Genomic DNA, 23315 nt, shown 5'->3' on the forward strand with positions numbered 1-23315 from the left:
CATTATAAAAACATAGTTTTAAAACATTACGCTCCATCCCTACTGTCCTGGCAAACTCTGTTTAAGCTATTAGTTAGTGTAGTTAGGACTAGAAATGTGACTGCTTCACAGTTACAATAGGTCTTCTCCCTTTTACATTATTAAAATATATTAACATATGGTCATTCTTTGATTTATTTGTTTTTTTACAGCATCAACTACCAATGCTAGCCCAGTCTCCACGTCCTCGACTGTTGTCAATATTTCAACACCAGCTGTAGCCAGCATCTCGCACCAGGTAAAACATCTTGCTAGCTTTTCTTCTCTCGGGCATATCTGGTGTAGCTTTTATTTTCAAATATTCTGACATCACAGTAGTTGGAGTGTAACTGTTTATTCATTTTTTTTAAGTACTTGAGTATTTTAAGGCTAAATATTTGTCACCACTTTAAATGGTCCCCAGAGCTTGTTCACTGCAGCATTTTCTTGCCAATGGGGACATCTAGTTGGGGCATGAAGTAAATTCAAAATTTTGTTGTTGGGCACTGGATTTACAGAGAGCAAGTTCACTGTGTGTGGAGAATTACTTCTGTGGTTAAAGTACAGGGCTGGGAGTCAGTAGATAGCTGAGATAGCTCAGTGGTTTGAGCATTGGCCTTCTAAACCCAGGGTTGTGAGTTCAGTCCTTGAGGGGGCCACTTAGGGATCTGGGGCAAAAATCTGTCTGGGGATTGGTCCTGCTTTGAGCAGGGGGTTGGACTAGATGACTTCCTGAGGTCCCTTCTAGCCCTGATATTCTATGATTCTGTGATTCTCCTGACCACTACAGATTTTCTTTGGGACCTTGAGCAAGTCACTTCACTTCCTTGTACCTCAGTTTCCCACCCTGTCAATTTAGAGAGAAGTGAGGGTCAGTAACCATAAAGCACTTGGAGATCCCTGTGTGGCAGGCACTACAGAAGTGTAAGTAGCATAACTATCATTAGCTTAGGGCTTATCTACACTTATAACACTACAACAGCACAGCTGGAGCGCTTCAGCGTAGACGCTACCTACACCACTGAGATGAGGTCTTCTGGTAGTGTAGGGAATCCACTTCCACAAGCAGGAGTAGCTAGGTCAATGGAAGAATTCTTCTGTCTACACAGTGACTTAGGTCAACTGAACTACGCTGCTTAGGGGGGTAGATTTTGAACAGCCCTGATCGACGTAGTTATGCCAACCTAATTTTCAAGTGTAGAATTCTACAGCGAAGAATATAGTCACACAGCTTTTTAAACCCTTCTCAGTCTCCCTCAGCAAGGAAAGGGGAAGGGGATGCATCCAAAGAGTCTGACAAGATGGTGAGCAGAGAGGGAGAACCCTTCTGATATAGTTGGAATTTAAAAACCATTCATAGCAGGCAACACTGTTTCTTCTCCCTCCGTAAGTTTGGAGTGGGCGATCCTGTCTGCCTACTTGCTCTTTCCCCCTTGGGGACCAGCTCTTTCTGCCGTAGAGCGCTCTCACGGTGCTGGGGGCCAAAGCAGAGAGAGCCTGAACTTTTGCTGGCGCTTCTCTGTCCCAAAGGCATTCTAGCCCAGCAGCCCATTTGGTTTTCAGTGTTTTCTGAGGAACAGCCTTTTCCTATCTTATTTGATCCTTTCTTTGAATAGGAATATCCTACCTACACAATTCTTGGCCAAAGCCAATACCAGCCATGCTACCCAAGTTCTGGCTTCGGGGTTATAGCGCCAGCGGATAGCAGCCTGGAGAGTACCATGTTAGCAACCACCACATATCCAATTGAAAAAGCAAATGCCATGGTGCCTACGCGGACGGCGCATAGACATTTATCTGGTAAGTGCTGCAGCTTTAGTAGGGTGGATTTCAGACCTCCTTTGTTATACAGCACGCTGGCGGGCCTAGCAGGGAGTGCAATTCAGAAGTGTAATAAGGGGCATCGTTGTGTGTTGATGTGTGCAGCGCATATTCCGTCCATTTTCAGGGAAGGATTTTTGCCATTTTGTTTCTCCTTTGGGCCTAAAATATCTGGTTGCCTGACCCATTCTTTATCCTATGCTCCCACTACACACCCTTCAGTATGATGTGGAAGACTGCGGAGGTCATATGGTTATAGGTGCCATCTGCATTAAACTTCTGCCTGTCTCTGGTGGCTGCTGTCAGGTGGGAATTAAAGATCCCTTGGAACACTTCAAATAAAAGTTAAAGATAATTTTGGGGGAATGGCCAACATTCCCTCTCTCAATAACATGCTCTCATGTATGAGCTAGTGCAGCTGTGTCACTGCACTGCGGGCATCTAACTCAGAGTTGTGCAAAGCATCTGGGATTCCTTAGCTCTGAAAGTCTCTGCATGAGAACAAGTTCTTTCCCAGCATTGCTCATGAAATTCTTCCCTTGCCTTCCTCCAATCCCCTTTGTCATATTAACTGGCACTGATGAAGGCAGCTCTGCTTGTTGCCTGTTCCCCCATGGTGACATCCATTTTTCACAGTGCTTCTGAAGCAACTTTCTTCTTCCAGTGAGGGGAAACAAACGTGCGCTAAGTAAAGACTCCTTTCTGAGTGGATCAAGTTTCACACAGTTCCTCTAGCTCTAAGCGATACCCAGAGCCATCCCATTAGTTGTTTCTAAGGCCCTTCAGGGAAGGGAAATGAAAGTTAAACCAGGCTCTGCAGAGGAAGGGGAGCTGACATTTTCTTTTCTAAATTAGCAGATGTTTTGCCCCTCTCTACTCTGATAGACCCAACTTCCCCGTGATGACCTCTTCCCTTGGCTATGGTAGGATGAGCTGGTGAAAGTTAGGGTTGGGAAGGTTATGAGGAGAGATCCTGAGGGAAAAAGACACACTCACTTTGCACTTATATTTATGGGCTGAGCTTGAGGCCTTACACTCAATTTGATGGTATTTGCCTGTCTGTCTGTCACAGGATAACTTCTGAATGCCCTGTCCAATTAATTCCTAATTTCAGCAAATGTTCTAGGTATCAGTGTGCACCCTGTTGTGTTGGGGGGAAATTGGAAAACCAGGAAGGGGAAAATGGGGGATACATGGAGCCGTTACCGTGTGTTTAGCACAGCCACAGCTTCATGTACCTGTGCAATTGGCTGTAGATCAAAGAACTGACAGATTACACCGATGAGTATCTTCCAGCATAACAGTACCCTGCATCTAATCTCTGCCCCCCCCCCAATTGAGTGTAATGTGTTAACACCCTGAATTACTTTACTCCCAGGCAGAAAGAAGAGAAATAATAATGATGAATAAAGGTGGGGGGTCATACAGAGCCATGGTTGGGGGTGAGAAGAATGGGGGCATGCACAGTGCCCCTGACATGAGGGGAAGAAGGGGATAGCAGAAAATCCCAGTGGGGAAAAGAATAGGGGACCTTGGTATAGGAGTAAGGGGGATGCGAACACCTTGGGAATGAGGGACCCTAGCTGGGAGGGGGACCCTGGTATGAAGGAAAATGGGGTACACACAGGGCAAAACTACTGACATAGGAGGCAGAATGGGGGATCCTGGAATGGAGGGAGGAAGAAATGGTGGCGTGCACAGCCCCTGGCCTGAGGTAGAAGGGGGAATGGGTTGCACACAGCCCCTGACTTGGGGGTTAATGGGGGACCCTGGTATAGAGGGAGGAGGAAATGGGGGCACACAGAGCCCCTGGTGTGAGGGGTGTGTGGGAGAGTTGCTGGGAGTCCTTAAAGTAGAGGGGGATGGGAGGGTGGCCCACAGGGGGCTGATGGAGGGATACAGTAAGCCCCTGGTGGGTGCAATGAACTCAGCCTTCACAAGCTATGAAGTGTCCTATCCCCTAGTATGTGTCATAGTCTCACACAGAGATTTCATATGTAGGGGGAGAGGGTTGCCAACCTCCAGAATTGTCCTGGAATCTCCAGAAATTAAAGAAACATCTTTAATTAAAGATTGTCATGTGATGAAACCTTCAAGAATACATCCAAACGAAATTGGCAGCCCTGTCAGAGGATGTGAAAGCACTTTACAAAACCCACATTGTACAGCTGGGAAAATGAGGCACCAAGAGAGGAAGGATGTTTTAAAAACAGAGAAAAGCTGTAAGAATAATTCAAGGCCTAGAAAACCTGCCTTGCTGCGAGTGGTGAAGGAGCTCAACCTGTTCATCTTATCATTCATCTATAAATATTTACAGGGACAAGATTTCTGATTGTAGCAGGCTCTTTAATCTAACATTCAAAGGCATAACAAGATCCAGTGGCTGGGAGTTGGTCAGCAAAGTTCACCTGGAACTAAGATATACTTTTTTTTTTTAATAGTGAGTGTAATTAACCATTGAAACCGATTGCTAAGCAATGCAGTAAATTCTCCATCATTTGGACTCTTTAAATCAAGATCAGATGTCCTTCTAAAAGAAATGCCCTAATTTAACTACAACTCATTGGCCTTCATGCTGGAATTGTTGGGTGAAATTTCCTCATTGATCTGAGGTAGAAACCAGGAAAAGAGAAATTCCAGAAAGTACTTTGTATATAAATGTCTTTGTGTGTCCCGTTAATTTCCCCAGTCTTTTGTCAGGTATTTTAGTTAAAAGATGCAGCAAATGTAGCCGAGAAGGATTTAACTGTTGGTCTAAAGCTGTTTTCCCGTTGGCTGGCTGACCTTTTCTGCTGATGTCATGTCATGATTCAACTCACAATAGTGCATGATTGGGACCTCATCACCAAAAAGCCCACATCCCTTTCTTACAGGGGTAGAGACGGCTCTATTACTTCCTGAGCCCCTCGCAGTAGGATTGAGGGGGCAGTGGTGGTTTCCCTTTTGATGTGCCACTGTGGGAGGAGTGTTAAGCCAGAGCCTGGCTAGGCTGCTTGGCAAAGGCTGAGAAAGTTGTGGGGCCGAGTTTAACTAGCTGCTGCTTTAAAAAAACCTGATTTTAGATTTAGGGCTCCCAGTTCAGTAGCTTAAAATACTTTAAAGAGGGAAATTAATGCCTACTATTGCACCTCACCTGTTAGACCTGCTGCCTTTTTGGCAGGATCTCTTGGCCCTCCAGCAACAGTTAACTAAACAGGGGTGGTTTAATACTCCCTGTTGAGTCTCTCCTATTTCACACTGCATTGAAAGTGGTACAAGGTACTAACTGCTGGGGGATGGGCAGTGAGGAAAGGCATCCAACTAGCCCAGGAACCTGGGGGAAACGAGATGTGAGATGAACTAACTTAATAATAAGTGTACTCTAAAATGGGTCAGAATCCTTTCCAAGAGAACTCTTTCTCAGGGCTCAGGGTCTTGCAGGAACCCTCTACAAATATTGAGTTACCATTTTTTAAATGAAATTTAAATAGAAGTAGCTCTAATAGCAGTAAGGCAGAGGAGGGTTTTATTCTTGGTACAATTCTTAGGTGGCTGGAGGAACTCTGCCATTGATCTTGTACCTTAGCCAGCTAACAGCATTCATTTCTGGGTATGTCTACACCAGGGGTAGGCAACCTATGGCACACAAGCTGATTTTCAGTGGCACTCACACTGCCCGGGTCCTGGCCACCGGTCTGGGGGGCTCTGCATTTTAATTTAATTTTAAATGAAGCTTCTTAAACATTGTAAAAACCTTATTTACTTTACATACAACAATAGTTTTGTTATATATTATAGACTTATAGAAAGACACCTTCTAAAAACATTAAAATGTATTACTGGCACACGAAACCTTAAATTAAAGTGAATAAATGAAGACTTGGCACATCACTTCTGAAAGGTTGCTGACCCCAGGTCTACGCTATTTAAAAAAAAAAAAAAAATCTATGGCACAAATCTCAGAGCCCAGGGCAACTAACACAGGCTTGGGCTGTGGGGGTAAAAATTGCAGTGTCGACTCTGACTGGAGCCCAGGCTCTGAGGCCCTCCCCTCGTAGGGTCTCAGACCCTGGGTTGCAGCCCAAGCGTCTACATTCAATTTTTAGTCCCATATCTCAAGCCCCACAAACCTGAGACACCTGACCTGGGCCAGCACTGTAGATGTACCGTCTGACTGTGCCCCCATCATGGCTTACTGCTGAATTGACTGGGGAGATGGGTGTGTATTGACATGACTGGACAGAAAAACTATGCATTTGCTCTATGTAGGTATTCAGCTGCTGGTGCCTCAGTGAGGTGCAATAACATCTCGTGTGTCCTGACTCTGATATATGGCCAAGAGCTGTCAGGAGGAGAGGTGTGTTGGGACTGGGTGCTTATTTTGTATGATCATGAGATGGGAACAGTGTTGTGTGTTTCTTTTAGGAGATCCATCCACAAGTCCATCTTTGCCAAGAGCAACAGCCAGTAAAGAGTTAGATGAGCAGACTAGGAAAAACATGGCTGGGAAAAACAGGGGCAAGAGGAAAGCAGATGCCTCCTCCCCTCAGGACAGTGAACTGGAAGTAAGTGAACAGTCTGGTTTTCTGATTAGTCGTTTTGGAAGAGCAGTCATGCCAGCGTGTCTACCTTCCCCTTTCTGGCAGGGGAAAGGGGCTGGGATAATTGGGTAAAAAACAAGAGGAGCACTGGAAGTCCAGAAATGCCGCTCTCTAACCAGAGGCACAAAATTAAGACACTGTTGATGGAGCTCGATAAAAGAGCGGTGGGCCATTCCTATAGGGGACACTCCACCTAACCACAAAGTGGGTGACAGAGCAAGCTTGGCCTGATGAACTTCATCCTAGGGTACTTAAGGAACTAGCTGAAGCTATCTTGGAACTGTTAGCAATTATCTTTGAGAACTCCTGGAGGACAGGTGAGGTTGCAGAGGACTGGAGAAGGGCAAACCTTAGTACCTAACTTTAAAAGGGGAAGCAACAAGGATGTGGGGAATTATAGACCAGTCAGCCTAACTTTGGTACCTGGGAAAATATTGGAACAAATTATTAAGCAATCCTTTTGTAAGCACCTAGAGGATAATAAGGTTATAAGGAATGGCCAGCTTGGATTTTTCAAGAACAAATTATACCAATCCAACCTAATTTCCTTCTTTGTTAGGGTTACTGGTCTCGTGATTAAGGAGGAAGCAATGGATATGATATATCTTGCTTTTTAGTAAACCTTTTGACACAGTCCCACACAACATTCTCATAAGCAAACTCATGAAATGTAGTCTAGATGAAATTACTTTAAGGTGGGTGCACAGCTGGTTGAAAGACTAGTCGGAGTACGTATCAGTGGTTCGCTGTGAGACTGGTAGGGTGTGTCAAATCAGGTCCCGCGGGGATCTGTCCTGGGTGTGGTACTGTTCAATATTTCATTAATGACTTGGATAATGGAGAGTATGCTTATAAAATTTGTGGACGATGCCAAGTTGGGAGGGGTTCCAAGTGCTTTAAAGGACAGGATTAGAATTCAATACAATATTTCAGAACTGTACTGAATTCCACCTTGTTGATTTCAGACAAAACTAGTGCCAAGTAATATACTTAAAAAGCAAAAATCAAATGCACAGCTCAAAATGGGGAATAACTGCTAAAAAGAATCTAGGAGTTCTAGTGGATCACAAATCGAATATGAGTCAACAATGTGAGGCAGTTGGTACCATGCTAGGGAGTGTTAGCAGAAGGTGTTGTATGTATGAAAAATCCACACCCCTGAGAGATATAGCTATGCCAACCTAATCCCTGGTGTAGACACTGCTAGGTCAACAGAAGAATTCTTTCATTGATCTTGCTACTGCTTCTCGGGGAGGTAGATTAACTACTTTGCTGTAGTGAGTGTCCGCACTGAAGTGCTACAGCAGCTCAGCTGCGCCATGTGGCTTTTTACATGTATACATATCATCGGACACAGAAGGTAATTGTCCCGCTCTACTCGGCACAGGTGAGGCCTCAGCTGGAGTGCAGTGTCCAGTTCTGGGTACCGCACTTTAAGGAAGATCTGGATAAATTGAAGAGAGTCCAAGAGGAGAGCAATAAAAATGATGAAAAAGCTGACAGTGAGGAAAAGCTGGACATGTTTAGTCTTGAGAGAAGAAGACTGAGGGAGAACTGATAAGTCTTTAAATATGTTAAAAGCTGTTATAATAAGGATGAGGATCAATTATTCTCTATGTCCATTGGCGGTAGAACAAGAAGTAATGGGCTTAATCTGCAGCAAGAGGGATTTAGGTTAGATATAGGGAAAACTTTTTAACTATAAGGGTAGTTAAGCTCTGAAGCAGGCTTCCAATGGAGGTTGTGGAATCCCTGTCATTGGAGGTTTTTAAGAACAAATCAGACAAACACCTGTAAGGGATGGTCTTGGTTTACTTGGTCCTGCCTCGGTGCAGGGGGTTGGACTTGATGACTTCTCGAGGTCCCTTTCAGCCCCACGTTTCTATGATTTTTCTGTTTGCTGCAGCATGGTAGTTGGAATATCCCAAGATTAACCTCCTTTTGTAATTCCTTTCCCAGCGAGTGTTTCTATGGGACTTGGATGAGACCATCATCATTTTCCATTCCCTTCTCACAGGGTCGTACGCCCAGAAATATGGAAAGGTAATATTGTCTTACCTCTTTCTCAGAGGTAAGATCATAAATGTTATCAATAAGTATACATTAATTGTAGGTGAAAGAAGTAGAAAATGCATACTCCTTCTTCGAGTGATGGTCCTGTTGTATTCCACTGAGGGTTATATGCATGCCTTTCCTTCCCTGCCCGCACCCAGGAAGTCAGACTTCTCTGTGCCTTAAGAAGCACCTCATGGAGGTTGCCATGGGACCGCAATTGGATCCTGGCTGGGGAACCCTCACCTGCCCCCATACATTGGCCTGAGCAATCCAGGAGTGCACCTCCTGCTGTGGAGTCCCAGTCCAGTTCTGCCTGTACCAGCACTATGGACCCGATGCTGGGGCCTAGCCATGAAACACAGAAGCATGCGCATAAGCATGGCAGTAAGTCTTCCTCCAGATCCAAGAAAGATGCTACACTGCCGTGAGTTCTGGCCATGGTGGAGCCCACAAGAGTGACAAGAAGTCACATCGTTCGCCAGATCCACCAATCCCGGTTCCTGAACCACGCATCCCTCCTGCAATGGCTTCGCTGGCGCAGCGTGAATTGTCTGTCCTGAGGCAGGTACCCTTACTGGCCCTGGTTCCGTCCGTGAACCAGGTGCCGTTGAAGCCAGGGAGAATTGGATGTGCTCTTGGGCCGCACAAACTGTGTGCCCTAGAATGGATAAGGTCTCCGTGTGTTCTGGTCCATTCACCTGCTAAGAGGACCCCCTCTCCTACATCAGATCTGCCTCCTTCTGGTCATGTTCCTACAGCATACCCTATTCCATCGGCACCCCCATTCATTTAAGACTCTGGTTCCTCTGAGTCTGAGGATTCATATGCTACCTATGGTCCACCACTTTCTCTTCTTTCTATGAAGGTCACTTGCCTGGTGACTACCACCGCTGCAAGAAGAGTTGGCAAACTGGGAGCCATGATGGCAAACCCCCCTTTCACCACTTTTCATAAGGATATAATTTTGCTGCACTTGCATCCTAAATTTCTACCAAAAGTGGTTTCCCGCTTCTACTTCAATCAACCTATACATTTGCCAGCCTTCTTTCCCAAACCACACACCTCAAATGAGGAACGGTAGCTTCACTCTCTCAATGTCCATAGGACCCATGCCTTTTACCTACAGAGGACAAAGCCCTTCTGGAAGTCTCCTAGACTGTTAGTTGCCATAGTGGAGAGAATTAAAGGCCAGACCATCTCCACCCAGAGAATCTCAAAGTGGGTCTCCGGATGTGTTACGCTCTGCTATCAATTATCGGAACAGTCCCCACCAGGTGGGATATGGGCCCATTCCACAAGAGCACAAGCATCAACTACCTCCATACTCCACAACGTGTCCCTTGCAGACATGTAAGGTGGCCACATAGATTTCGGTACACACCTTTTCTTCTCATTATGCTTTAGTTCACAATTCTGCAATGGACACCTCATTCAGTGCAGTAGTCCGCCATTCCACGGTTCTCCATCATCTTCCTTGCACACTCCTACTACATAGGTACTGCTTGTTAATCACCTTCAGTGGAATACAATAAGGACCATCACTTGAAGAAGAAGAAGAAGAAGAAGAAGTGGAGGTTACTTACCTGTAACTGGAGGTTCTTCTTTGAGTGATTGCTCATGTGCATTCCAGTAGGTATGTGCACGCTCCGCATGCACGATAGCTGGAAAGATTTCCCTTAGTGGTACCTGTTGGGTCGGCTGTGGAGACCCCTAGAGTGGCGCCTTCATGGCTGTGTATATATGTCCCTGCCAACCCACCACCTGCTCAGTTCATTCTTACCGCCCATGACGGTCATTGGAACAGCTCAGTCTCTTGCTTCTGCAAGTGCCTTACTTAGTGGTTCCTTTGTTTTTCCATGTAAATAGTTCAATAGTTGTTAGTTAGTTAATAGTGTAGGTTAGTTTAGCTTACTTTGGGGGGTTTTCCCCCTGCTCTTCACTCGCTGGGGCTTGCCTCGGTCTTGGGTTTAAGGCGTGCGAGAGGTGTGAAAAACCTATGCGAACAAGTGATCCGCACGCCACCTGTCTAAAGTGCCTCGAGGAGGGCCATCAGACAGATAAGTGTCCTATTTGCAAGAGGGTCAGACCTAGGACTAAGAGGGAGCGTGACTGTTGCCTGAAGCTCCTCCTGATAGAGTCGGCCCTTCAGCCAGAGCCAACACTGGCATCCTTGGTGTACAGTGCACCGGCCTCGGTGCGGGATGTCCCGGCACCGAGGAAGGACTCCGCCAGGGAGCACCGGCACTGCTCCCCAGCCCGCAAGGCCAGTGCCACGTGGTGGCACCGTTCACAGTCCCCGGTGCCACATAAGAAAAAGAAACCAGAAAGGGGACGTTCCCCTGTCAGGAAGCCGAGGAGAGATTCCAGTGGGGTGCGTCCTTTGGTGGGACACCCGTGGTCTGGTCCCCAAGAACCGGCGCCGTTGACTCCGGCCCCAGTTGCAGAGCCGTTGACTCCGTCGAGAACAGACTCTCCTAACCGGGACGATTTGGAGGACAAGCTTGACCTCCCCTCCGTTCTGGACACATAGGAGGCGGCTCGAGACCTCATTGCATGACGGTGCAGTACCCGGCTTCGCAAACTCAGGCAATGCCAGTAGCACCAGTGACGGCATTGACTGTGGCGTCGTGCCTGGCACCCCAGACAACTCCGACACCCATCACAGCACCAATGGTGGCACCGCCGTTGATTCATCATTGGGGGAAGCCCATGATGTTACGGCGCCGATCTCCATCTCCCCGGTCCCGCTCCCTGGCACTGTCAGGCTCTGCTCCCCCATGGTCGGGTACAGAGTACTCATCAGAGTCAGACGCAGAATTGTCTGTGTCCTGATGCAGCCACCACCGTTCCCGGTCCCGGCACCGATCCCAGCACCATAGGCGAGCGGAACAACCGGCACTGGCCATCACTTGGCCACCCCAGTGGCAGGGCCGAGTGCAGTGGCCTTTTTGGGCCTACCACCAGGCTCAAGGTCAGGGATCTAGGCCGGTATCGGTGGTATCGGCCCCCCATGCCCCTCCATCAGTGACGTCGATGGCACGCTACACCCCTAGGGCCCCTGAGGACCCAGCACGGGACATGGCTGTTGAGAGGCCACATACAATCACAGCCCCATCTCCACCGATGTCAGTGGCACCTGATTCTCCGGTCGTGGGCTGCTCCAAGGTACTTGGGAACTAGAGAACCTGAGGGGCAGGAAGACCCCGTCCCGGGAACCAATTCCTCTTCCTCACTGGACGAGGTGGTGGCGGGCACCTCCACCACTCTACCACCAATGGACACCAAAGGCCACCAGGACCTCCTTCGGAGGATGGACGTTAACCTCAACTTCCAGGCAGAGGAGGTTATGGAGGATTCAGATCCGATGGTGGACATCCTCACTCCCGAGGGTCCTTCTAGGGTCCCCTCATAAGGACAATTCAGAATACCATGAAGGTGCTCTGGGAAACCCCGGCCTCTATACCACTAATGGCTAAAGGGGTCAAGAGACGTTACTTTGTGCCGCAAAATGGCTATGAGCACCTTTTTACCCACCCCCAACCGGGGACTTTGGTGGTTGATGCGGCAAACCGCAAGGAGTGACAAGGACAACCAGGTCCCGCACCTAAGTCACGTGACGCCAAGAAACTAGATCTCTTTGGCCGTAAAGACTATTCAACTGGTGGGCTCCAGCTTCACGTAGTAAATCAGCAGGCAGAACTTAGCCGATAGCTTTTAATTCTTGAGCTTGTTGGCTAAGTTTCAGGAGTTAATCCCAGCTGATTCGTGCAAGGAGTTTGGTGTGCTCCTTGAGGAGGGTAGAGTAGTATCTCGGACTGCTCTCCAGGCAGCCCTGGACATGGCAGACTCTGCGGCTTGAACCAAGGCCATCGCAATAGCAATGAGGCACAGTGCATGGCTACAGGTTTCGGGTATCCCGCCAGAGGTCCAGAACACTATACAGGACCTCCCATTTGACTGAGGGCCGGTTCACCCAAAATTCGGACACGCGCCTGTGCAGCCTGAAGGACTCTCGGGCGACTCTGGAGTCTCTGGGCCTACACACCCCAGCGCCTCAGAGAAAGTCCTTTAGACCTCAGCCCCCGTCCCGCCTCTACCCGGGGCCTCCTTGGCAAGATCCCCCTTGGAGGAGGGGCAGAAATAATAGGAGGTGCCCACCTCAGTCCTCCTCAGGCCAAGGCCAGGGTTCAGCCAAACAACCCCCTGATCCCAAGCCCAACTTTTGAAGATGCGCCCGAGGCCGGTGCACCAGTTGCCATCTTTTATCCCTCCCCCCCTTGTGAATCGATTCTCTCGCTTCTACCGCGCTTGGTCTCAGATCACGTCAGACCGCTGGGTCCTCAGCATGGTGGGGGCAGGATATTCTATCCAATTCTGTTCCCTCCCGCCCTCCCAACCCCCTTTCCCGTTCCTCTTCAGGGACCCCTCTCACGAGCAACGCCTTTTACAAGAGGTGCAATTGCTCCTCGCTCTAGGGGCAATAGAGGAGGTTCCTCAGGAATTATGGGGCAAGGGGGTCTACTCCTGGTATTTCCTCATCCTCCAAGGCCAAGGGTGGGCGTTGGCCTACCCTGGACCTATGAGACCTCAACACATTCATAAAGGTGAAGTTTTGCATGGTCTCTCTGGCCTCCATCATTCCCTCCTTGGATCCGGGAGACTGGTACGCCGCCCTCAACTTGAAGGACGCATACTTTCACATTGCTATTATCCCAGCCCACAGACGCTTTCTCAGATTCATGGTCAGTGGCCGGCACTACCAGTTCAGGGTACTCCCATTTGGCCTGTCAATGGCCCCCCGGGTGTTCACCAAGTGTATGACGGTAGTGGCGGCCTTCTTCCGCAAGCGCCAGGTGCAGGTATTCCCGTATCTGCATGACTGGCTCATCAAGGCCGAGTCCCAAGCACAGGTAGCAGAGCACATGTCCGTGGCCTGGGCTACGTTTCATAGGCTGGGACTTGTATTGAACGAGCCCAAGTCCACACTGACCCACACACAAAGGATAGAGTTCATCGGCGCTCTCTTGGACTCCACGCACGTGAGGGCATGCCTTCTGGAACCGCATTTCAAAGCGCTCACAGACATTATCCAGACCCTTCTCCACTTCCCCACAACCATGGTCAGAAATTGTATGAGACTATTGGGGCACCTGGTGGCCTGTACATACGTGGTACAGCACGCCAGGCTGCGCCTGCGGCCCCTCCAGGCATGGAGAGCGCAGGTGCACAGGCAGGGCAGGGACCCATTGGACTCAATAGTGACCCTCCCACCTCGCATTCTCTACTCTCTCCACTGGTGGCTGCAACCACAGCTGGTTTGTGCGGGTGTACCCTTTGCAAAACACCAACCCACGCTTTCCTTGGTTATGGACGCCTCAGCACTCAGTTGGGGAGCGCATCTGGGCAATACCAGAACCCAAGGCCTCTGGTCCCATGCAGAGAGATCACTGCACATCAACGTGAGGGAGCTGAGGGCGGTTCGCCTGGCAAGCCAGGCGTTTCAGGCTCGTCTTCAGGTCATGTGCATATCCGTGATCATGGACAATACTGCAGCGATGTTCTATATAAACAAATGGGAATGCTCACTCCTCTCCCCTCTGTCAGGAAGTCCTCACGCTGTAGGACTTCTGTATCGCCCACTCCATACACCTGCAGACGTCACACCTTCCGGGGGCGCAGAAGGAGCTGGCAGACCGCCTCAGCCGCTCGTTCCATGGCCACGAGTAGTCCCTCAGACTGGACATCGCTCACTCAATTTTCTACAGATGGGGCTCTCCCCACATGGACCTCTTTGCAATGCAGAGCAACAGGAAGTGCCAGAGATTCTGCTCCTTCCTGAACCACAGCTGAGGCTCCACCGCGGACGCCTTTCACGTATCATGAACGGGTCAGCTGCTGTACGCGTTCCTGCCATTCCCCCTCATACACAGAATGCGCCTCAAGACTCGTCAGGACAGGGCTTCCCTGATCCTCATAGTGCCAGCGTGGCCTCGCCAGCACTGGTTCACCATGTTACTGAACCTCTCAGTGGACGGACCAGTAGCGCTCCCTCTCTCTCCGACCCTAATCACGCAGGACCACGGCTGTCTACATTACCCCAACCTGGAGTCCCTCCACCTCATGGTGTGGAAACTCCATGGCTGAATCCTCTTGAGCTTCAGTGCTCATACTCAGTGAGGGAGGTCCTGTTGGGAAGTAGGAAACCCTCCACATGAGCCATTTACCTGGCTAAGTGGAAGCATTTCTCCATTTGGTCTCGACAAAGGGGAACTGAGCCACAATCAGCCCCAATTCTCCTTATTTTGGACTATCTTTTATATCTCAAACACCAGGGGTTAGCAATATCATCCCTGCGGGTACACCTTGTGGCCATTTCGGCCTTTCACCTGGGAACGGCGGATGGGTCAGTGTTCGGTAACCCCATGGTGGGCAGGTTTCTTAAGGGCCTGGACAGACTTTATCCTCCAGTATGTCAGCCTGTTCCCCCCTGGGCCTCAGCCTGGTCCTATCCTCGCTCATGGGGCCCCCCTTTGAGCCCCTGGCTACCTGCCCTCTTTCCACCCTTTCCTGGAAGGTGGCTTTTCTGGTGGCTATAACTTCCACTGGAAGGGTATCCGAACTCAGGGCACTGACCTCTGAACCGCCTTATACGGTATTTTATAAAGACAAGGTGCAGCTACGCCCCCACACCCTGCATTCCTGCCTAAGGTTGTCTACCAGTTTCATGTGAACCAGGATATATTCTTACCTGTGTTCTTTCCTAAACCCCATGCCACTAACAGGGAGCACATGTTCCATTCCTTGGACGTTAGATGTGCCTTAACATGTTACATTGAACGCACAAAGCCGTTTTGTAAGTCACCGCAGCTCTTTATTGCTATCGCAGAAAGAATGAGGGGGCTCCCAATCTCGTCCAAGCACATCTCATCATGGATCACATCCTGTATCAGGACTTGCTATGACCTGGCCAAAGTTCCAGCCCCTCCGATTACGGCGCACTCTACCAGAGCGCAGATGGTGTCCGCAGCTTTTCTGGCGTAGGTCCCTATCCAGGACATCTGCAAGGTGGCGACCTGGTCTTCAGTTCACACCTTCACTTCCCACTATGCCATCACCCAGCAGTCGAGGGATGATACACATGAGCAATCACTCGAAGAAGAAAAAAAACGGTTACTTACCTCTCGTAACTTGTTCTTCGAGATGTGTTGCTCATGTCCATTCCAAATCCCACCCGCCTCCCCACTGTCAGAGTATTCTGGCAAGAAGGAACTGAGCAGGCAGCAGGTCGGCAGGGACATATATACACCGCCACGAAGGCGCCACTCTAGGGGTCTCCATAGCTGACCCGACAGGTACCGCTAGGGGAAAAGCTTTCCGGCGATCATGCACGCGGCATGCTCACACACCTATTGGCATGGACATGAGCAACACATCTCGAAGAACAACAGTTACGAGAGGTAACCGTTTTTTCTTTGAGATGTGTGGTTCCTATCTGTATTCCAATTCCACCCTCTTTCCCCTCTGTGGTGGAGAAGGAACTGGAGACGCAGTTGGTCCGCTCTGCCCTTTGTCGCCTCAGGCGAAACCACGAGGCAATGCAGAGGCACTTGCACAGACTGATGGACACTACTATTTTGAAAAGCTCCGGCTCTGGGCGCATGGCACATGCGCATAACCCTCAGAGGAATACAGATAGGGACCACGCATCTTGAAGAACTGCCAGTTTACAGGTAAGTAACCTCCCCTTTTATTTGAACAAAGGGGTAACCACTTCAAAGAAGAGAATACTAGATCAAGTACCTACAGAGCTAGGAGGTGAAGACTGCAAACACATTCATTTTAATTAAGTACAAGGCTATGAATTGATGTATTTTTGAAGTGCAGATGCTGGCAGAAATTAAGGATTATGCACTGTGTAATTTCAGCCCCTTTGTGCTGAGATCATATAATAACTTTAATCATTTGGAGGTTTCATTTGTCAAATATTTTAAGTGCTTAAATGTAAACTAAAAATAAAAATATTTGTTTTACATTTTAAAAATATGTCAGTATTACAGCTGCTCTATAATTTTCAAAATAAATGAGCAAAGCACATTAAGCTTGCTTTTTTATTGTGTGGTCACTTTCTTGCTAACTCCATTAATTAACAAAGCATGTCCCTGGCATTAGTATGAATAAGTGAGTTTCCAATATAGAGTGAAGATAAATAGAGCCTCTCCGAAACATACTGAACAATCACAAATAATTTTTCTGTTTTGCTGCTGGAAGTATATCTGTCCAAACTGTAGAGCGCTGGAGTTTGATTTGTTTTGCTTTGATACTTTACTAGAATCTGGCTTTTCTTCAAGTGCCCACAATATTTTTGGAATATTACAATCCATACAATTGAATGGTATGAAAAAAAAATCCCCATGCCAGCACATTCTAGCCTTGGGATCCAGTGGGAATCCTGTGAAACTTCATTGGCAAGAGGTTTATCTCTATTTTAGTACAGAACCAAGGCAAAATTTTCTTTTCCTGTCTTGTTTTCCAGGACCCAACTCTAGTGATTGGTTCAGGTCTGACAATGGAGGAGATGATTTTTGAAGTGGCCGACACACACTTATTTTTCAATGACTTAGAGGTATGTGCCAGTTGTTTGTTCAGGAACCTAAACATCAGAAACTTCCTGATGAGAATACTATTTCTAATGACAAACACAAGTGTGAAGCAGAACTTAATATGAAAATCTAATAGCATCTACCAGAACTAAAGCTGTACAGGAACAAAGCTGATGTGTGAGCCAAGATCATACAAAATGGAATGTACTCTGTCAATCAGCTTGCTGTAATTGACAAATACAGAAATGCTGTTGAGGTGTGTAAGGCCTCACTTTACTCAGCCAATCATAATCATTCATTATAAATTAGAATATTATATATAATAAATATGGCTTACCCCAAGGAGGTGTGGAAGTACTTCAGATTCTGCAAATAAATGGTTGGGAATAGAAATCAGATCTTACTGACGTCTAGTCCCTTACTATAAATTCTAGTCTACATTGCCCCTGAGTATACAGTTCTATTTTTAAAAAATAACACTATAGCTGCTGGGTTTAGGTCAGGAACCATGAGCTATTACATGTGTGAGCATCTCAGTGTACTCCACAATTGCTTTTAAAAATGCAAAGATTAGAAAAATTAAAAATATTTCATTAGTGTTTTCAAAAACGTATTTTTTTGTTAATTTTCTGCTGGCCCTGTTCGGCTTTGAGCTTTACAAAGAAAGCAGTCAAGTTATGTCACCATTCCAGCTCATGATGCTTATCAGGTCTCCTCCGCACAGTGCAGTCTGGATGGTCTGAGATGGTAAAGCCCAAAATACAGTCTCTCTTGCTGGCAACTCAGTGTTCCAAGGTAGAAGGAGCTACGTAAATGATTTTGCCTTGACATTTATAAGCGATTGCTTAATCTTGCCTGCATTAACCTGAATTTGATACAAGTGTAAACATGTTCTATGATGTTACTACTGTAGGAAATGCACTTTGGGCTAATTAAAGGCATTGAAGTGAGGATTTTGAATTGACTATAATCTCCCTATTGCCACCTGTCACAGTTTCCGACGTTATTGCACTTCTGACTCTTTTGTAGACTCTTTGCTGGCATCCCACTTAACTGATGGGTAGAGTCTGAGACATTTCTCAGGGCAGAGTCCTGTGAGTTTCTCCCTTTAGACTGGGGATTTCAGCTGCAATTTCTCCTGCAGTTCACTGTGGTTGTCCCAGCACGTCTGAATTTAGATCAGCACCTGCAGCTCTACTGTCTCTGAGGCAATTGACTAGCCAGCCTTCATAAAGCAAAGTATTTATTCAGAACAAAAGTATTACAGAAAAAATGTATCTTAAATACAGTCAGCAATTCACCTTCAATATTCAAATGGCCAGACAGGTAGGTAGATATCTGTTACCTCCTGCCTGAAAGGAGAATGTCGCAGCTCTCTCACATCCTGGTGACCTGCCTTAACTTCAAGACTTTTAAGAACATAATTTTTAGTATAGATACATAATGCCTTAAATATTATCTGTACACACATTTCACTATGATTATTAAGAATCATATCTCACATGCCACCCTCTGGTGAACTATTATGCAGATCTCTGATCCAGGGGATCCCTGTAAAACCCCTGCACACTCTGTGCCCTCTGCCAGTTGGCACCAAAGGGTCCGTGGGTCCCAATTCCCATCAACAACATTGCGACCTCTGCACTTAGGTTTGTGTCCTGCACTATATTCAAAGTTTCCCCTGGTCCCTTGGTGGTGTCTGTTCTGGGCTCTTTCTCCAGTTCCTCATGTTTGCTACCACTGGTTCAGCTCAAATGGGCAGAGCGATGTTGGGATCAGTAGTTTAGACTAGGCTCCAGGCAGCCACCAGTGTTTTAACTAGACCGAGCCAATGACTGATTTGTTTGTTTGGTGTCCAAACAGAAACATCATAAAAACAAAATAAAAAGGTTAGTTTCAAACCAAAACTGATTTTTCTCTGTTTTTCTCAACAAAACAAAAAAACAAGAAAAAAATTAATTTGGCTCAAACAAATGTTTTGAATGTCAATTCAAACCAACATTTTATTTGAAATGTTGATTTGAAACAATGTCAAATTGATGTATTTTTAAATTTTCAAAATTTGTTTTCAGGTTTGGAGTTGCTTTTTTTTGGCTGAAACTGTTCAGACTGAACAGAGATGCTGGATTTATGGCTGCTTATAACAATCTGTAACCCACTAACCCCTTCTTTGTGTCCTATAACTGCAGAGGTGTAACGGGCCACTCTACCTTGAATTGTCCCTTACAATAGGTACTAATTACTTATGCTGAACAATCTGTTCCACCTTGCATGTAGCTATGATGCTCGGAGTACCTCCCCCAGACCTGAAGAAGAGCTCTGTGGGTATGTCTACGCTGCACTAGACACCTGTGCCAGCTGGCTTGGGCTGGGACTGTGTGGCAGTTTAATTGCAGTGTAGACTCCAAGCTCTGGCTGCAGCCCAAGCTCTAGGACCCTCCCACCTCGCAGGGTCCTAGAGCTTGTGCTCCAGCCCAAGCCCAGAAGTCTACACTGTAGTAAACAGCCCGACAACCCAAACCCCGTGAGCCTGAGTCAGCTGGCATGAGCCAGTTGTGGGTTTCTAACAGCAGCATAGACATGCTGTGTGGGGCTCACAGTTGGTCCACCTCACTCACTTTGTCACTCTAAATGAGCATCAGAAGTTCAGTCAGGGTAAACTCTGACAATTTCAATTATTTGTTCAAATGTTCTGAACCTTTGAGTCGCAAACCTGAATTGAAATGTCATGGGAGCAAACTCTGTCCAGACATTTCTGGTACTTTAAGTTCCAGTCTTGGCCAGAACCTGCAAGTGCAGAGGTGCTGAGGAATGAAATCTGAAATGTGAGAGGCGAAGATAACTGAAGTTCTTTGAACCTCAGAAAGGTTCGTTTTGGGAGACAGGATGGAAGATTTCATCTAAACCAGTTTGCTAATCCTGTTGGGTAATCTAAGATTTGTACATATACAACCAGCCAATTTCTGTTCTATCAGTGCATTCCTCAGCTACAGCAATCTGTGGGTCTTTTGTCTTCAACAGGAGTGTGACCAGGTGCATGTAGAAGATGTTGCATCAGATGACAATGGACAAGACTTAAGGTGGTATATTCAAGACGTGTGTGGAGTGAGCACCTGGTTTAGTGCTTCTCTGTTTGAGAGATTTACTACAAGAGAGGCTGTGGGGGAAGGGGAAGCTTCTTAGCCAAACAATTCAGCATAACCACTTGTGTGCTCAGTTGTACTATCTGGTGGTTGAAACAGGCTCAAAGTCTGAGATCTTGCCCTCTGAAAGTCCTGCCAGAGTCTTTGACATGACACCGTGCAGCTGTGACCTAGGGCGAATGGTTGACACAAGCTAGAAAGGCCTTCTAGATCATTTTGGCCAGCACAGGCTTACTCCTTTGTTTGTGGTTCTCACAGTTTATCATAGAGGGGCCATCTCCCAATCTAAGCTTCCCACTTTCCCTGGGCCATCTCTACACTTTGATTCAAAGTAAAGCAATATTAGAACAATATTGAGGAGACAAGATGGGTGCAGCTGTCTGGGTGGTATCTGTGCTTCTCCTTGTGGGAGGGGAGGTGGCGGTGGTCCTTGGCATCTCATTTCTTCTCCCTGGCAGGGGTGTCCTTCACACTTGCTAGGCCTGAATCTCCTCCCATACAGGCAGCTCTGCTCTCGCCAGACCATTCTGCAGTCAGGTTTTGGACTGGCTGCTGCCCCTCCATATATGATGGTCTTTGCAAATTGGCTTGATTGAATTTACACCAAAGAAACTGTCCACAAAGAGATTAAGCAGCCATAGAGGGTTCAGAAAGTGTTTTCCCCCCTCTCCCAGTTTACCCAGATTAGGATAGTGAGAGCAAGTGCACAGTGCTGAGAGAAACGAAAGACAAATTTCTAAAATTTCAGCTATTCACATGGAAACTGGTCAGCTGGGATAGGGTTTAGCAAAGCAGCCTCTTGACCCCTTACACAAAGGGTTTAGAGCACACAAGAGGAGAGGCTTTTTGTGATCTGGGTTCACATAACACTCAGGTGTCGGTCTGAGATATAACTACAGTTGGACCATTAATTAAGTGACACCAATATAATTAAGTTAAAATGGTCACAGAAGACTGCAAGGAACTTCAGAGGAACCTAACGCAACTAGGTGACTGAGCAACATGCTTGCAGATGAACTCGGGTATTGACAAGTTCAGGGAAAAGCATGTTGAAAGGAATAATTTGAACTACTTTGGCTTCCAAATTAACCCTTCAGAAAAAGAGACCAGGCTATGGTTATGGTAATGTTTGTGAATGCATCGACTTGGTGCAAAAAAGCAAACAAGGTGTGAAGTGTAAACAGGCTAGAGAATACCACTGACAGCATTTATAATGGCATGTCCTTACCTTGGAAATTGTACCCTATCACCTGACAATTGAAAAGGCAGATTCGGTTCCAGTCTATTTAATGGGAGAACTACTGACGCATTAGTTTGAGTGTAATACAGTACCAGACAATCTTGGACTGAATTATGAAAAAATTGTTTAAATACCTAGAGGAAAGAATTATGGGTAGTAAGCAGCATGGGCTCAGTAAACCTAGACTGCACTTGACAAATCTGCTGGCCTGAGGGAGACAGGTAACACAGTAAGGGCTGGTCCACACTAACCCCCCACTTCGAACTAAGATACCCAACTTCAGCTACGTTATTCACGTAGCTGAAGTCGAAGTATCTTAGTTTGAACTTACCGCGGGTCCACACGCAGAAGGCAGGCTCCCCCGTCGACTCCACGTACTCCTCTCGCGGAGCAGGAGTACCGGCGTCGACGGCGAGCACTTCCAGGATCGATCCCAGAAGATAGATTGCTTACCGCCGGACCCGGAGGTAAGGATAGACATACCCTAAATGTGACTTAACTAGATTTCAGTGAAACCTTTTTGTATAGAAGCCAATGAAAGCAGGAAGTCAGAAAGCAACTGCAAAGAAAACGAACACATTGGCTGAGAGGCAGCAAGATCTTAATGGGGAACCACCAAATGAGGAAGATAGCTAATGGGCTCCTACAGGCAGTCTCTGGCTTGTGCATCTCAATACAATATGATCTGAAGTGCAACGTGAGGTTAGTGAGATGCCCTAAACCAGGAGGGATTCTCAGAGGTAGCTTTTATGTAGTTTAGGTTCTAGATACATATCTGATACATATTTGAATTTAAACAAATTTATTAGAACTTTTCACTTAAAAAAAAAAAAAAAAATCCAGTGTCTCGAAGCCAGGAAATGTGGCAGTTCGAGCTCAGCAGTGAAAAAGGGAAAGTGACTTATTTAGAAAGCCTTAGTGCAAAAACAAGTGCCATTATGTGTGTGTAGAGAGAGGCATTTCCAGTAAAGCAAAGACCTCTTGACCTGTTCAGACTGTGCTGGGGACGCTGCGTGGAGTGCTTCCTGTCTCCTCAGTTGAGGGTTGAGAAGAATGATGCCAATGAGAGAAGATGAGACCTATGAAAAGAGAGTGATTACAATTGATTACTATGGCCTGGAGGAGAGGTGATTAAAGGGGAATATAATGCTATATAACTGGGAGGTGTTAGCTGAGGGAGGAGAAGACGGTTTCTGTAGTTGAGGGAGTGCAAGAGGAATAATCTCACACTTCAAATGCAACGGTTCAGGTGCAGTAGTGAGACCAGTTGAGCATTGAAGTAAATTGCCCAGTGAGCGCACAGAGTCCCCATCTTCACTGGTGCTGAGGAACAGGCCTGTTTAGTGTAGACAGGTCCTGCCTGCAATGGGGGGAAGGACTGGTGGTCCCAGAGGCTTGATCAGCCATGGGCAGAGAGTGAAACTAGAACACCACCAGTTAGGAGGGTGTCAGCCAGCCTGCTGCTGTAGCTTGTGTAACAGGTTTGTTTTTCTGCTCTAGTAACTACAGTTTCTCCACGGACGGCTTCAGTGGCTCAGGAAGCAACACAAATAACAGCTCCACCGTGGGGGCACAGGGGGGAGTGGACTGGATGAGAAAACTGGCTTTCCGCTATCGTAGAGTGCGAGAGATCTATGACAAGCACAAAAGCAACGTTGGAGGTGAGTGCAGGCCACACCTGTGTGCACAAGTGCTGGAACCTTGACCACAGGGTGGAGTTTGAGCATCATGCATAAAGCGGGGTTCTTGCTAGAAGCTGTTCCACATTCAGTAACTTTTACTTGTCCTGGTGCTTGGGCATTAGCAAAGTCACGACCCCTTAAGGCAGCATATGGGATCCACCCTTTGGGAGAGCCCA

General features: G+C 47.1%; 1 protein-coding gene across 4 annotated transcripts in view; it reads left to right on the forward strand.

Annotated features, from left to right (window-relative positions):
- The window catches only part of EYA3 (EYA transcriptional coactivator and phosphatase 3), a 132891-nt gene that overhangs the window by 90688 nt on the left and 18888 nt on the right, over positions 1–23315 (forward strand). For all 4 annotated transcript variants that reach the window (XM_054011620.1, XM_054011622.1, XM_054011623.1 and 1 more), the window contains 7 exons: positions 192–277; positions 1635–1818; positions 6244–6383; positions 8379–8462; positions 17008–17097; positions 20096–20154; positions 22958–23118. In XM_054011620.1, the coding sequence (XP_053867595.1) occupies positions 192–277; positions 1635–1818; positions 6244–6383; positions 8379–8462; positions 17008–17097; positions 20096–20154; positions 22958–23118 (804 nt within the window). The remainder of the gene's footprint in view (positions 1–191; positions 278–1634; positions 1819–6243; positions 6384–8378; positions 8463–17007; positions 17098–20095; positions 20155–22957; positions 23119–23315) is intronic.

Source organism: Malaclemys terrapin, chromosome 22 (genome assembly GCF_027887155.1).
Source record: "Malaclemys terrapin pileata isolate rMalTer1 chromosome 22, rMalTer1.hap1, whole genome shotgun sequence".
Taxonomy (NCBI): Eukaryota; Metazoa; Chordata; order Testudines; family Emydidae; genus Malaclemys; species Malaclemys terrapin.